The 15,155-nt window shown below is 52.3% G+C and overlaps 1 protein-coding gene across 18 annotated transcripts in view; it reads left to right on the forward strand.

Annotated features, from left to right (window-relative positions):
- The window catches only part of RAP1GAP2 (RAP1 GTPase activating protein 2), a gene marked incomplete at its 5' end in the record, with an annotated part of 219,295 nt that overhangs the window by 154,033 nt on the left and 50,107 nt on the right, over window positions 1-15,155 (forward strand). For 15 of the 18 annotated variants that reach the window (XR_014793065.1, XM_084862918.1, XM_084862909.1 and 12 more), the window contains 5 exons: window positions 4,839-4,874; window positions 7,770-7,814; window positions 8,565-8,597; window positions 9,396-9,608; window positions 10,816-10,919. Coding sequence is in view for 17 of the 18 variants with exons in the window: in XM_084862918.1 (XP_084719044.1) it covers window positions 4,839-4,874; window positions 7,770-7,814; window positions 8,565-8,597; window positions 9,396-9,608; window positions 10,816-10,919 (431 nt within the window). The remainder of the gene's footprint in view (window positions 1-4,838; window positions 4,875-7,769; window positions 7,815-8,564; window positions 8,598-9,395; window positions 9,609-10,815; window positions 10,920-15,155) is intronic. The other 3 variants (XM_084862920.1, XM_084862917.1, XM_084862916.1) reach the window with 1 other exon arrangement.

The following is a 15,155-nucleotide window of genomic DNA, read 5'->3' on the forward strand; positions in this document are numbered from 1 at the left end:
GATCCAAGTTCATCCAGTCCACATCATGGTTCTCCACCTTCCCCCCACTTTGCCCTCGCAGTTGCCACTGCCTGCAATACCCTCTCCACCTCTCTGTCAAGTGATCTGTTTATTCTGTAAGGTCTGCCTGGGATTCCACCTTTCGCAAGGAGCTTCCCTGGATGTGGTGGTTTTAAAATATGTCCATGAAGCCAGGCCGTGGCTCAGTGGCTAAGCATCGACCATCGACCAACCAGGAGGTCACAGTTCGTTTCCCGGTCAGGGCACACGTCCGGGTTGAGGGCTCAATCCCCAGTGTGGGACATGCAGGAGGCAGCCGATCAACGATGCTCTCTTATCATTGATATTTCGGTTGCTCTTGCCCTCTCCCTTTCTCTCTGAAATCAATACAAATATATTAAAAAAATAAAATACGTCCATGAATATTGTTATGCTAAGTGAGATCATACCATATAATCTCACTTATATGTGGAGTCTGATGAACAGAATAAACTGATGAATGAAATAGAACCAGAGGCATGGATATATGGAGCAGACTGATAGGTATTGGCGGTGGGGGGGGGAAGGGGCGCACGCAGGGAGGGGACTGCATAAAAGAAGGTGAAGGGATTAGCTGGCTCCTCATTGGAACCAGCAGAGAAACCCTGAGCTGGAACTACACAACTAAGCCACTGGGAAGTCCTGACCCACAGAAATTGTTTTGAGTCACTAAGCTTTGGAGTCATTTGTTACACAGCAATAGGGAACTAATACACTTGCCCCGCTCAGCCAGAAGTGCTATGCCCCTGGACCACTGGTCGTCTGTAAAATATCCCTGGGTACTTTGTCTTCTAACTAAGATCAAGTACCCTGGAAACTGGGCCCTGGCTTAGTATTTCCAGCATCCAGTCCATGCTTTGCAGGGTTAATTAGATTAGGTCAGTGGTCAGCAAACTCATTAGTCAACAGAGCCAAATATCAATAGTTCAATGATTGAAATTTCTTTGAGAGCCAAATTTTTTAAACTTAAACTTCTTCAAAATAGACTTGCCCAGGCTGTGGTATTTTGTGGAAGAGCCACACTTAAGGGGACAAAGAGCCACATGTGGCTCGATAGCTGCAGTTTGCCAACCATGGGGTTAGGTGAACTGATTAACCAATACAAGGGCATTGTCTAAGAATATACCTGAAATATTGTTTGATTGCCAGTTGGCACAGATAATAGAGGAATTTGGGGGGATTCAGGAGAGCCTCATTGTCTATAACACACCAAGCCAAGGTCAGACCTGGACACGAGTTGGCCTGAATCCAGGGCCTTTCTTTGGGCACCAAAGGCTGTCCTTGTGTCCCTGAACACACCTTGTCATGAAAGTGGTGGAAGGGCCCAGAGCAGGAGGTGGGGGAAGCAAAAAGCAAAAAGGAATTACAGGTTATCCTTAACCTGTAATTCATTTCGGCATGTATCCTTCAAGATCTATTTCTCTGGATGACTCATGTGTACATTTACATACAGATATATTTGTATATCTATCAGCCATGTATCTATGTATCCATGAATCTATCTCTATCCATCCACCCAAATAGGTTTTTTACATTTAATTAAAAAAAAAAATGGGATCATGCTCTAGACCACATGTGTCAAACACACGGCCTGCGGGCCAAATCCAGGCCGCCAGGCCTTGCAATGTGGCCCGCACCACGCTGTCATCACTGCACTCTGCTGTCAGTTTATGACATGTCAGTTTATGACTATTCAGTAAACCATTCGGCCCGCAATTTAGGCTGGATTTTAGATTTTGGCCCCTTCTCTGATTGAGTTCGACACCCCTACTCTAGACTATTTTTTCCCCCACTTAGCCACACGTTGTAAATATTTGTGCTAACAGAATCAGCACCGATCTCCTGTCATAGTATTTGATTGCATGAGCTTTCTGTCACGCAGTATTATTCTTTCCCTCACTGGTGGATACTTTGGCTGTCTGTGCTTTAAAAAAAATTTTTTTGTGCCTATAAACAATGTTGTGACAAATATTCTTGCATACATATCTTTGTGTAGTTGCTCAAATATTGCTGTAGAGTAAATTCCTGGAGTGGGTTTATTGGACCAAAACATGGGACTGTTCTAGACTTTGGGCTCACAGTGCCCAGTTGCCCTTCAGAAAGGTGTGCCAGGTGCACATGTACCTGTTGCCCCTGTGTCCTTAGCTCCATATCCTTGCCGGCACAGGGTTTTCTCCTTAATCTTGGCCAATCAGATAGATGGAAGATGTTATCTTAATTTCTTTACTAACCAGGAAGGTTGGGCATGTCCCTTGTGTTTTTTGGTCATTTCATCTTTCTCCTTGAGCAACTTGTTCATGTCCTTTGCACACTTTTTGTTTCCCTTCCAAAATCAGTATTTGATTCCTTCTTTAAAAAAAGAAAAAATACATTTTAACCTGGGACCTTTCAATCCGCAGGCCGACGCTCTATCCACTGAGCCAAACCGGTTTCGGCTTGGTTCCTTCTTATGGCTAAGTACGATTCCATTGTATGGGTCTGCGGTAATTGTTTAACCATGAGTTAGTGGGCATTTGGGTTGCTTCCACTTGTTCGATATTATGAATGTTGCTGCTGTGAACATTGGTGTACAGGTTTCGTGTAGACCAGTGTTTCCCAAACTTCTCTCATGATGAGAATCACCTGGTGGAGTTGTTAAAACACAGATTCCTGAATCCCAACTAAGAAGTGCTAAACTAGAATTTTTGGGAACATATAGGTAAAATTGTATACTTAACTAGTGCTCTAAGACAGATTTTATATACAGAGCACTAAGTTAGGTATGCAATTTTACCTATATGTTCTCAAAAATTCTAGTTTAGCACTTCTTAGTTGGGATTCAGGAATCTGTGTTTTAACAACTCCACCAGGTGATTCTCATCATGAGAGAAGTTTGGGAAACACTGGTGTAGACATATGATCTTATTTTCCTTGGGGGTATATTGCCCAGGAGTGGAGTTGCTAAGTCAAATGGTGAATCTTTGCTTAACTTTGTGAGGAACTGCCAAACTGTTTTCCACAGTGGCTGTACCATTTTATATTCCCACCAACAGTATACGAGGGTTCTAATTTCCCTTTATTCTTGCCAATACTTGTTGTTGTCTTTTTGGTTCTAGCCATTCCAGTGGGTGTAAAGTGTTCTCTCATTGTGGTTTTGTTTTGTATTTCCCAGTGATTAGTGATGTTGAGCATCTTTGCATGTTCTTGTTGTCTCTTTGCATAACTTCCTTGGAGAACTATATTCTAGATACAAATCTCTTATCAGACGTAGGATCTGCAAATATTTTCTCCTGTTCTGCGGATTGTCCATTGAAGTATCGATACAAACACTCTTCATTTTGGTGAAGTCTAATATGCTGTTCTTTTTTAAAACAATGTACATTTGCCCATGGGGTTTCCAGACCCTGCGACCTGAACTGCTGGTGGGTCAGAGACACTCTGCCTTTGACAGGTCACTTTGGCCTGGGAGGGGCCATCGGGAGCCTGCCGCCGGGCTGGGTCTCCCCAGGTGCTCCCACGAGGGACCCTCCCGTGGCGGGTCTCTCCTGAGGACTCTGAGGGCAGCTGGGCTCCAGGTGGCCCTGGCTGTTGATGCCTGCAGAGGAAGGGACAACGTTTGGGTGCTCTGCATGGAGAAGTGACAAGGACACACTGGGTCCTTCTGTTCTCTCCTCTCTGTCTGGGCACTCTTGAACTCACGGCTAGCCAGGGCCCAGATGTGGGCAGTGGTGTTCAGACAAGAAAGTGTGGCTGTTTCCACCGAATGGGAAGTGGGAAACCCGTGTTTATTTAGTTAGGGTAGAACTTTCAGCCCCTCACACCTTCATCCCACTTCCTCCTCCTTCTTTTGGCCTCACCTGTACTTCACAAAGGTGGTATCCAAGCAGGAGACTGATTGGGATTACATAGTTTGAGGTTTTTAAAACAGCCCATCCGGGCCCCCGGAGGCTGCCGCTCAGTGGCTTCCAGGTTGTGCTTCTCCAGCTGCAGGCCCTGGGCAGCCGCAGGCAGGGACGGCATATCCAGGGCCCAGGCCCCATCTGCAGCCCTGGCCAGGGTGGCCCTGCTTCTATTGCCTTTAAAAAAAAAAAAAAAATCCTCACCCAAGAAGTGAAAATACTTTTCCCATTGATTTTTAGAGAGAATGTGGAAGGGAAGGGGAGGGCGAGAGAAGGCCGGGAAGAGAAAAACATCCATGTGAGAGAGACTCATCAATTGGTTGCTTCCTGCACATGCCCTAACAGGGTGCGGGAGTTGAACCTGCAACCCAGGTGATGCGCCTTTGACCAGAGTTGAACCTGAGACCCTCTGGTGCGCAGGCCAGCGCTCTAACCATTGAGAGACCCCTATTTCTTTTCTGTATCAGGGTTCCAAGTGAGAGTTTGTAGAAGGAGATGGAAGGGCTGTGTTGGCAAAGCAGTTGGAAAACTGCTCGTGGTGGACGCCTTGGCCCCACTGTTGGGCTGAAAACACCCCAAACACGAACCCTGCTGGAGGCCGACTCCCATGGTTCCCTGGGGAACTCGGATCTTCCCAGAGGCCCCCACGCTCCTCTCTGCTGACGGAGACGGCGTGGCTGCTCTCCCCGTGGCACTGGCCAGCCTCCGTGTTTAATCTTTCCCTTTGTTGTGTGGGGTGTTCTGGCCCCGCAGCTCTGCGAAGGCAGAAATCCAATTACCTTCCCTCTTGATCCAAATGCACGTTGTCTCCGGGAAAGCCCTGGGCTGAGGAAGCTTTTAGACGGTCGGTCCGTGAGGCGGTTTTCTCAGCAGGCCTCCTGGCTCACACCCACCTTCCTCTCCCCTCTCCGTGTCTTTCAGTCGGCGGAGTTCTTCGAGATGCTGGAGAAAATGCAGGTGAGCATCCACCCCCAAGGGGGAGAGCCCAACCCCGGGAGCGGGGAGGTGGAAGAAGTGCTGCAGTGACTTCGGGGGACACAACACCAGGCAGAACCCACGGGCAGAGCGTGGGCACCTTGGAGGGAGGGGCAGAGAAGGGAGGCCTCACCGTCCCCATGGCCCGGACAGCCCGAGGCCATTTCCGTACTGAGCGGCACCGTGGCTTCAGACCAGGGAAAAGATAAAGAACAGAAACCCAGCAGTGTGGACGGACGGGTTGCCATCGGCCCTAGGCCGGGGGAGAGTTGGAGAGGTGCGCCTGGAATGGGCGGGAAAGAAAGCCCCTTCATGGGGGCCTCATCCTGTGTCCGGGAGGCAGAGCTGAGGGCGAGGGCAGACCTGAGTTCAAACTCTGCACCTAATGCTGGCTTGCCAAATTCCTCCCCTTTCTAACCGCTCGCTCCTGTGTTTTGTGTCTACTAACAGACGCGTTCTCCCCTCGCTCTGACACCAAATGTGCGGTTGTGTTCCCCCACCAGACAATGCCGAGAGCCCGCTGGGCTCCACGCCGTTCTGACGCTGTCTCCCTGAGGGAGTGTCAGCTCCCACGGGGCACTCAGATGCCATTCCCGAGTCCAGGTTGCCACCTGGGCTTCCGACCGGTGCCCCGGCTATATGTGGGGCACAGGGGTGGCAGGTGCCTATGTAATGGAGCGCCCCGTCTGCTGGAGGAGAGCCGGATCTCACCCGAGCCCGTGGAGTCGTGGCAGTCTGGGCGGCTGGCAGGAGGTCCGCAGCGCACCCTGCCTTCTCTCCGGTTTCTCCACGACTGCCCGTCCCTCGCCCCCAGGGAGCACCTGTTCCTCTGTTCGAGCACATGATCCAGGCGGCCTTGTGCTGTCCTGTTGTTTGGGGGCCGCGGGCTGGACCTCTTAGCTCGATCGGGAGCCTCTGCAGGGCAGGCGTCTGGCTGTGGCTCCCCCGTGTCCTCACGGCAGCCCACACCGCAGGCGGCTGCCGACTCCGTGTCAGTGGAGACTTCAGTGTTTAGGTCCCGACCACGTGCCCACTGGGCCCAGCTTCTGACGGGCCGGGGTTTCCAGTTCCTCTGTATGTAGGAAACAAACTCACATGGGGATTCTGACCCCGAGTGTGGGTGCCATCCGGCCTCGAGCTGCAGTGTGGGCCTGAAGCTCCGTGGGCAGGTGCCCAGCCCTCTGTGAGTTGCGAGGAGCAGAAACGAAGACCCCGGAGGCTAGGATTGTGAAGAAGGTCACAGGTCCCGTGCAGCACCGTGTTGGGTCCCCTCCGTTCTGGGTTCAAGTTCTAACGCTGACCGTCTGGAGCGGAGTGACCTTGGTCAAGCCGTCCCACCCCCCTGAGCCCCAGTTTCTTCATGGCGGGGCAGGGGGAGGAGGAGAGGCGATGAGGGGAGGGGACAGCCGTGGCTCTGTCCACGCGGAGGGGAGGGACAGGAGGAGGTTTGTTCCCGGCCCAGGGGCTGTTCCCAGGATGGGATGACTCATTCAGGACACACAAAGCAAACTGACGTCAGGCCCTTCCCGCCCAGTGTGCCTCCCTGGACAGGGTCTGTGGGCCACCCAGGTGGTTTCCTCCCTGTGTGGGGAGAGGAGCACCTGCCCAGTGGGAGGGCCCCCCCCACACCCACCTGACCAGGCCCGCAGGGTGACTCAGCCCAGAGCGGCTGGAGGAGGAGCCGAGGAGCCCCCGTCTAAGTCTGCTAAGCGAGCAGGAACCCTGAGCCTGGGGGCTCGGCGATTTGGCCGTGCACTTGGTGGACAGATGGTCCTTCCACGCACGGCCTGTGTGACATCCGGCAGGCGGCTTCCGCCCTGGGCCTCGGTTTCCTCTTCGGTAAAAAGGCGCTGAGGGCCTCGGAGGGGCCGGCAGCAGAGGGAGTGTGCTGTGGACGGCTCCAGGCCCCGGTCTTAGGACGAGGCAGCAGCTGCTTCCCGACCCTCTTCTCTCCTGGCTGTCCCACCGGGGATGTGGACTGAGTCATGTGCCTGTGGGAAGGCAGGGTGCCCTCCGCCCACAAGCCCAGCTCAGTGGGAACTGGACCGGACGGTCCAGGCCCTGTCCCCGCGGGGAGTCTTCCCGATGCCCGCGGGGGAGCCGTGTAACCCAGGCCCCGCTGGTGTCTGCTCCTTGAGACCGGGTGGGTGGGTGTTAGAATCCTCGTTTCACAGAGGAATCTAGGTGGCTACAGGGACTTAGCATGGTGAGGTGTCACTAACAGCAGGGCAGTGGCAGGATGATGACCAGGTTCAGGCCACCTGCCTGCTGCCCACGGGCCCTCCCACCAGCGAGGCGGTGGAGCTGGTGTGGCATGAGGTCCAGAGTCTGGCTCTGACCCCCACAGACGTGGGTTCCCTTTCTGCCCCTCACCTCATCCCCTGGGAGACTGGGGGCAATATTTCAACACCATGAGGAAGACACTGCCTGCCTCGTGACAGCAGTAAGTCATAGCCTTTACTATATGCCGGTCCTTCGCTCTTCCCCGGGCTTAACTTGTTCTCCACATGTTACCTTCACCACCGTCGTAGGGGCCCTCGCTGTTCCCTTCGTACAGCTGGGAACACGGAGCCACAGAGAGGTTTTGTGACTTGCCCAAGGCCATAAGGTCGTAAGGGACAGCAGTGTTGGGATTTAAACTCAGGTGACCTGGCTGAGTCCATGCTCTTCACCCCCTGCCCCGCTGCCTCGAACGGGCTGCTGGGAGGTCTGAGTGTGACGAGGTGTGCGACTTGCAAGGGCCCAGCCCGTGGCAGCCCTTTGCTGTGATTGCCACGGACCCCCCGCTGAGGCAGGTGCTCCCAAAAGACTCCTCCGTGCCGTCTCTGTTGTGTGACCCTTGCGTGTCCATGGATCCTCTTTTCCTTGTTTCTGCAGGGGATCAAGCTGGAAGAGCAGAAGCCGGGACCCCAGAAGAACAAGGTGGGCTGGGTGGGCGAGGTGGCAGCCAGGTGGGCCCTGTGAGGGGGCCGGGCGAGAGGAAGGCAGGGGGAGCGGCCAGCATGCTGGGGCCCGCTGTCTTACACCATCGAACTCTGGTTTTCGCCAGGAGCCACCGAAGTGGCTGCACCTTGTTGACGAGGGCACGGTGAACAGGAAGCGAGGCTGTTGGGCAGCTTCGGAGCAGGCTGGGGTGGAGGCCTCGGGGTGACCCCAGGTCTGCGGTGTGGCCTGGCTCCCGCACGCCTGCTCCTGTGGGCGAACCTCAGTGTGTGCAGGGCTGTCAGGCTCTGCTCCAGGCTCCCGCAGGCAGGCAGCTGTCAGTTTCAGGGTCTGTTTCTGAGGCCAGGAGTGCAGTGTCTCCCCCGGAGGTCAGCCCCATGGCCCAGGGAGGGGAGACCAGGCCCACCTCCCTGAGGGAGCCTCCTGCGAGAGCAGCTCGTGTCAGGATGCGTGTGAGGTCCAGCGCCTTGTGTCCTGCGTCTTCCTTCTCTGCACTGCGTCTTCCGCTGCCCCTCTGCTCTCAGGCTCTGTCTGTTCCGGGGAGAACTCGAGAGAAGCCCGAGCCCAGGCTGCCTCTAGGCTGTCCACCCGCCGATGTGTCCGGAGCCCTGGTGCAGCCTGCCAGGCCCCCAGCACCTCCCCCCGGGCCTGGGGGAGGGAAGGGAAAGAGTGACTGAGCTTCAGGGCCCGTGCTGGGACTGACGGTGGCACTGTGTGTTTGTCTTGCAGGACGACTATATCCCGTACCCCAGCATCGACGAGGTAGGAGCCCCCTGGATCCTGTCTCGGGGCCAAGGCTGGGGGAGCTGATGGTGATGATGGTGATGGTCCCTCTGCCACCCCTTGGCGGGGGGAGCCTTGGGACTTGAGGGCCTGAGACCTTTCCCATTTGTGACTTCAGCTTTTTTATTTTTATTTATTTATTTTTTTTACAGAGAGGAAGGTAGAGAAATAGAGAGTTAGAAACATCGATGAGAGAGAGAGACATCGATCAGCTGCCTCCTGCACACCCCCCCAACTGGGGATGTGCTTGCAACCAAAGTACATGCCCTTGACCAGAATCGAACCTGGGACCTTTCAGTCCAAAGGCCGATGCTCTATCCACTGAGCCAACCGGTTTCCCCAACTTCAGCTTTTTAAAAAACATTAGTCCTAGCTCGTTTGGCTCAGTGAACAGAGTGTGGGACTGTGGACTGAAGGGTCCCAGGTTTGATTCCGGTTAAGGGCACATGCCTGGGTTACAGGCTCGATCCCTAGTTGGGGGGTGCAAGAGGCAGCCAATCAATGATTCTCTCTTATCATGGATGTTTCTATCTCTCCCTCTCCCTTCCTCTCTGAAATCAATAAAAAATATATTTAAAAAAAGACAAAAAAAAAAAAAAAATCAGGAGTGCCGAAGTTGGAGATATTGTGGATCTTGGAGGAGGGGTTCATGTTACTACCTTTGGATTCACATATGGGGGTCCCCCCTGTGGAGTAGCTCAGATTGGAGGGATTACCACCATTGGTGCCCCTCCACTCCCCCTGCAGACCAGGGCAAGACTCTCCCTTTGCCTCCAGGTTGTGGAGAAGGGAGGCCCGTACCCCCTGATCGTCCTGCCCCAGTTTGGGGGCTACTGGATCGAGGACCCGGAGACCGTGGGCACGCCGACCTCGCTGGGCAGCAGCATCTGCGAGGAGGAGGACGAGGACCGCCTCAGCCCCAGCACCTTCGGCTACAAGCTCGAGTGCAAGAGTGAAGCCAGGGCCTACCGCAGGCACTTCCTGGGCAAGGTGAGCCAGGCCTGGGAACGCGGCTGCGGGTGTGTGTGTGTGTGTGTGTGTGTGTGTGTGTGTCTGCCTGGGGAACCCAGCGTCCCTCCCCAGCGCCCCCTTCTCTGACCTGTCCCCCCTCCCTCGCCACCTGCCTCTGTCCTCCTCGCAGAGGTCTGCCTGGCTCTGCTCCTGGGCAGGGGGCGAGGGTGTGCAGGAGCCCAGGGGGCTCTGTGTGACCGGTCCTTGTGGGACCGCCACAAGGAGGTGGCGGAATAGGCCATGTTTGGGGGCGGAGGAGGGTGGAAGGAGGAAATACATCTCACTCCTTGGAGGCCTCTGTGTCCGTGTAAATAGTACAGATCCCTCGTGGCCTCCCTCAGCCAGGTCCCGGGTGCTCGTGCTGGGATGTGCTCTGAGCCTCTGATTGCTTAACCGGGACAGTTCCGTTCCTTTAAATACATCCCGGCCTTCAGCCTTGCCAGGTTCCAGAAGTCCCGAGGGCAGGCTCCGGAAGTCTCCGGCCTGGCCCCTCAGCTTTGCTGAGTCTCCCCGGAGGAGATGGATCAGGAGCGCCCTGTCTCCCCGCCATGTTCATATGCAGAGTCCAGGCCCCGCCCTAATAGCTGGCTGGGTGCGCCCTGAGCCGGGGGAGACCCACTGGGAGACCCACTGTCCACGTGGTGGAGGTGCCAGGCCTTGCCCTTCGTTGTCCTCCTAGATCGCCTGAACCGGCAGGGGCTGCTCCCTGGGGCCAGGGGTGGACTCTGTCCTGTGGGGAAGCACTGAGCTTCACCAAGGCGTGTGTGGGTTTGAATCCTGGATCTGCCACCTGCTAGCTGTGTGACCCTGGGGAGTTACTTAAAGCGCCCTGTACATGTTTTCTCCTTCTGCCCCCCTAAAGTTGTGGTCTGGGTTACAGGAGATGATGGGCACTAAGCAATTAGCCCAGGGCCTGGCACAGACAACCTGAGGATTTGATCATTGGAGCCAATTACTGTGATCCTCCTCCTCCTCCTCCTCCTCCTCCTCCTCCTCCTCCTCCTCCTCCTCCTCCTCCTCCTTCTCCTCTTTCCTCTCCTTCTCCTCCCCATCTATAGCAGCCACAGCTGGCACCCTGCTCTTCTTCCTTGCTGTGGGGCTTCTCACTCCTGGTGAAGGAGGGGATTTGGGGGGCTGTGCCTGGAAGGCCCCCTCCTCCCTGCTAACACCCGATTTCTGCTTCTAGGATCATCTAAACTTCTACTGCACCGGGAGCAGCCTGGGGAACCTGCTCCTGTCCATCAAGTGCGAGGAGGTGGAGGGCATTGAGTACCTGCGGATTATCCTCAGGTGGGGCTGCTGCACGCTTGGAGGCCACACCCCTAGTGGTGGGGACCCAGAAATACCAGTCTGACCAGTCGTGTGTGTGTGTGTGTGTGTGTGTGTGTGTGTGTGTGTGTATGGAGGGGTGAGGGGGGGGATAGGGGAGACAGACCTGGCTGTGTTCTATGTTGGGGTTGCCAGGCAGGAAGACCAGGTGTGTCTGCCAGCTGACTGACTGGGAGTCGGAGTGGCATCCTGGCCTCAAGGTCAGGCAGACCTTACCCTCACCGCCTGTCTCTGGCTGTGAGGAAGGCGGAGAGGGAGAATAGCGACGGCTCATTTTGCAGAGACTCAGTCCCACGTCGTCCTGGGAGAGGATTTGCTGGGACTCTGCTCCCGGCACGCATCCAGCCGGGAACTATAGAGCCCAAAGCACCAGTGTGCATGCTGGATCCTCAGGATGTGGTGGCGGCGGGAACAGGAGCACCGGTTTACAGCTAAGCCAGGGGCCTCTCTGGAACCGGTTTCCATATGGTTCGACTAACCCAGTGGTCGGCAAACTCATTAGTCCACGGAGCCAAATATCAACAGTACAACGATTGCAATTTCTTTTGAGAGCCACATTTTTTAAACTTAGGCTTCTTCTAACGCCACTTATTCAAAATAGACTCGTCCAGGCCGTGGTATTTTGTGGAAGAGCCACACTCAAGGGGCCAAAGAACCGCATGTGGCTTGCGAGCCGCGGTTTGCCGACCACGGGACTGACCTGTCCCATGGAACCTCCTTTGTACCAGGAGCTGAGACAGGGGCTTGGGCCGCAGCAGTGACTGAGCGGTGGTCCCTCCTCTCTGAAGGAGAGAAGACGGGATTTCAGTGTGTGGCACAGGGGCTGTGTCGGTGACAGGCTCAGGGCGCTGTGAGCACAGCGAGGCCATCTCATTCCTCTCTGTCCCTGGGCCGGGGGGAAGCCAGGACGGCCAGTGTGAAGGCCGAGGCCCGTGCTTGGCAGGGAGCTGTGAACCTGACAGGCTCCCGATCCTTACTTGTTGAATCAAATTGGAAGTCCTTGAAGGAAAAGGATAATACCATTTGGAAAAAAGCAGTAACAATTTTTTTTTCTGCCTAAATTTTGAGATAAATAAGGGAGAGGTGGGGCAGAACCAGGAAGTTGTTAGCAAAAATCACTGGAGAGCATCTGGCCTGCCCATTGGTGATGCTGCAGAGAAGCCGGGAGATGTGGAGGCGCTGCTGCAGGCAGCCAGCGGCCCGTGGACAGGGAGGCTGCTGAGCCGAAGGGTCTGCTGCACCCCGAGCTAAAGGAGAGCCTGGTGCGGCGAGAAGGGAGTCATCAGGGCTGAAAAAGCAAGAAAAAGAAGAAGAAAAGGATGATGAGGAGAAAGAAGATGAAGAAGCTGGTTCTTGCACATTTTTTTTTTCTTGTCTATAAAGCATTTAACCTCCTGTACACAACTCACTCCTTTTAAAGAAAAAAAATCGAGAAGTAAGGCTGTGTAAGATTTGTTTTTAAACTATAATATATATATATTATATATATATATATATATAAGATTTGTTTATATATATATATATATTACAGTTTAAAAACAAATTATACTATATATATATATATATATATATATATATATATATATATATATATATAATTTTTTTTTTTGTATAGTTAACACACTACCGAATGTATCTTCAGATAGCCCTGCCCTGGTGCCCTTTTCCTTCTTTCTTTTCTAAAATATGTTTTTATTGATTTAGAGTGAGGGGACAGGAGAGGGAGAGAGAGAGAAACATTGATTGTCTGCCTCCTGCATGCCCACCATCGGGGATTGAGCCTGTAACCCGGGTGTGTGTCACCCGGGACCTCTCGCTACACGGGACCAGGCACAACCAACTGAGCCCAGTCAGCCAGGGCCCTGGTGGTGTTTTCCATAGCCACTGGCCTTGCCGAGTGCAGGATGGGAGTCATAAATTGGCATGGAAATTTGAAGTGGGTTTTTGTTGGTGCCCAGCTCCAATTAGTGATATATGGGGTTGGCGATTTTTCATCTTAATTTGTCTCTAATGCAGCTTATGGGAAATAGCTGTTCTGTTAATGGAATATAATTTTGTAATTGCAAAAAACGATTGCAGCTTTTTAAAAAATATATTTTTATTGATTTCAGAGAGGAGGGAGAGGGAGAGAGAGATAAAAACATCAGTGATGAGAGAGAAGCATTCATCGGCTGCCTTGCGCACACCCCCAACTGGGGATCGAGCCCACAACCTGGGCATGTGTCCTGACCAGGAATTGAACCATGACCTCCTGGTTCATAGGTCGACACTCAACCCCTGAGCCACCCCAGCCGGGCAATTGCTGCCATTTTGTTGACATTCTGAATGCTTCTAAGTAAATGCAATTTAAAAAAAAATTAAAACAAAAGGAAGCCTTCTCTCATCCCTCCCTCCTTCCCTCCCTCCCTCCCTCCCTCCCTCCCTCCCTCCCTCCCTCCCTCCCTTCTTTCCTCCCTCCCTTCCTTCCTTCCTTCCTTCCTTCCTTCCTTCCTTCCTTCCTTCCTTCCTTCCTTCCTTCCTTCCTTCCTTCCTTTTTTTAAACTGAGGTTCACCTGGCTAAAAATTTGTAAAGCAGGAAGAATTAGTTAACTCTTTGGAGCCAATTTTCTGAGGGAGCAATATCTGAACCCTCATGTCCAGACAGGATTTTGAGATAGGTGGACCTCTGTAAAGAAAATTTCTTTCTTTCTTCACAAAAATCAGACCCAGATTGGCAGGATCTCTGAGTCAGATGACAGTTGAATATAAGGATCTAACCTCTTTTTTCTACTGCCGTATCCTATCTGAAATGTTGGCATCAAAATGAAAACTAGAGGAAGATGTCAGGAATGTAACATGCTGATTTTTTTTGGTTAATCTGTGGGGCAGTTAGGACTATAATGTAGGTGAGATTGAGAGCTGGACCCCAGTTCTCCTTCCTTAGAAAGCAGTGTCATGTGGAAACACTGACACTGGAGATGCTGGGGGAGTCTCCTACTTTTCAGAAGTGAAGGTGAGTCCTGGCACAGCCGGGGTCTTTCCACGTGGAACCATTTTTGCTGTTTTGAGCCAACAGAATTTGAAGTCATTGCCATGGGAGCCCAAGGCAAGCTCAGATGTGGCTCTCCCACAGACAGCCAGTGGGAGGGAGGTGGAGAGAAGCCTTATACCAGCTAGGGGTGGGACAGTCCCATCGTGTGCTTGGCATAAAAATTGGAAACCAGACGTAAAAAGTTGGCCCCATGGCCGAGCGGTGTTAGCAGACACAAAGAAGGAATTATGTAGAGATGAAATTCCTCTGCTGGCGGTGGCTCTTGTCCCAGCTTCTTCCTCGTTCCTCGTGGGCTTCTGGATTATTTAATTGATGTCTCATAACAACCAGCTCTGCAGCCTAAAATCTGAGAAGAGTATTTTAACAGTCTCTGTACGTGCCGTGAGAGTAGCCAAGAAGAACCTACCCACAATTTGGAAGCAAAGAACAAACCAGAATCAATTTCTTCCTATTCAAGTTGACATATGAAGAAGGAAGAGGAGGAGGAGAAAAAGATCCCCACAAAACAGTGAAAGAAAAGTTTCTGCATCTAAAAACGCATAACCTGGCCCTGGCTGGTGTGGCTCAGTTGGTTGGAGTGTTGTCCCATACGGGTGGTGGGTTCGATTCCTAGATTGTGGGTTCGGTGTGGGGCAATCGATCCATGTTTCTTTCTCACATCAGTGTTTTTTTTCTCTCTCCCCCTTCCTCTTTCTAAAACACACACGCACCCAATTAAAAAAAAATTAAAAGACCGTAGCCTAGCATTCAGAAGGCAGGGCAATAATAGTGTTTTAGAAAGGATTTATTATAGGAAGCCAAGTAAAATTTACTTGCTAACTTTGTATATTCAACAAACTTCTTGAAAAAATAAGCTGTATGAAAGAAAAGACAAAAGATAATGGAAGGAAACAGAATGAGACAAAAGGGTTGCTGCTGAAATGAAAGAGATAATATAAGTAAACTAAAAATGGCCCCAAAGAATTTTCAATGGCATCAGAAGCAGTAAAGAACAAAATCTATGCTGAGCCTTTTTATTGTTAACAGTATATATTATGATATAGTGTATATACACATATATGTATATATATAATGATTAAAATATGCAGAAATTCACAGAATACAATTATAGTGGTAGATTAAAACACACTTCTTATCACTTACAGATCAACACAACTTATCACAGA

Source organism: Pipistrellus hanaki (assembly GCF_964339955.1).
Source record: "Pipistrellus hanaki genome assembly, chromosome: 16".
In the NCBI taxonomy this organism is placed as follows: Eukaryota; Metazoa; Chordata; class Mammalia; order Chiroptera; family Vespertilionidae; genus Pipistrellus; species Pipistrellus hanaki.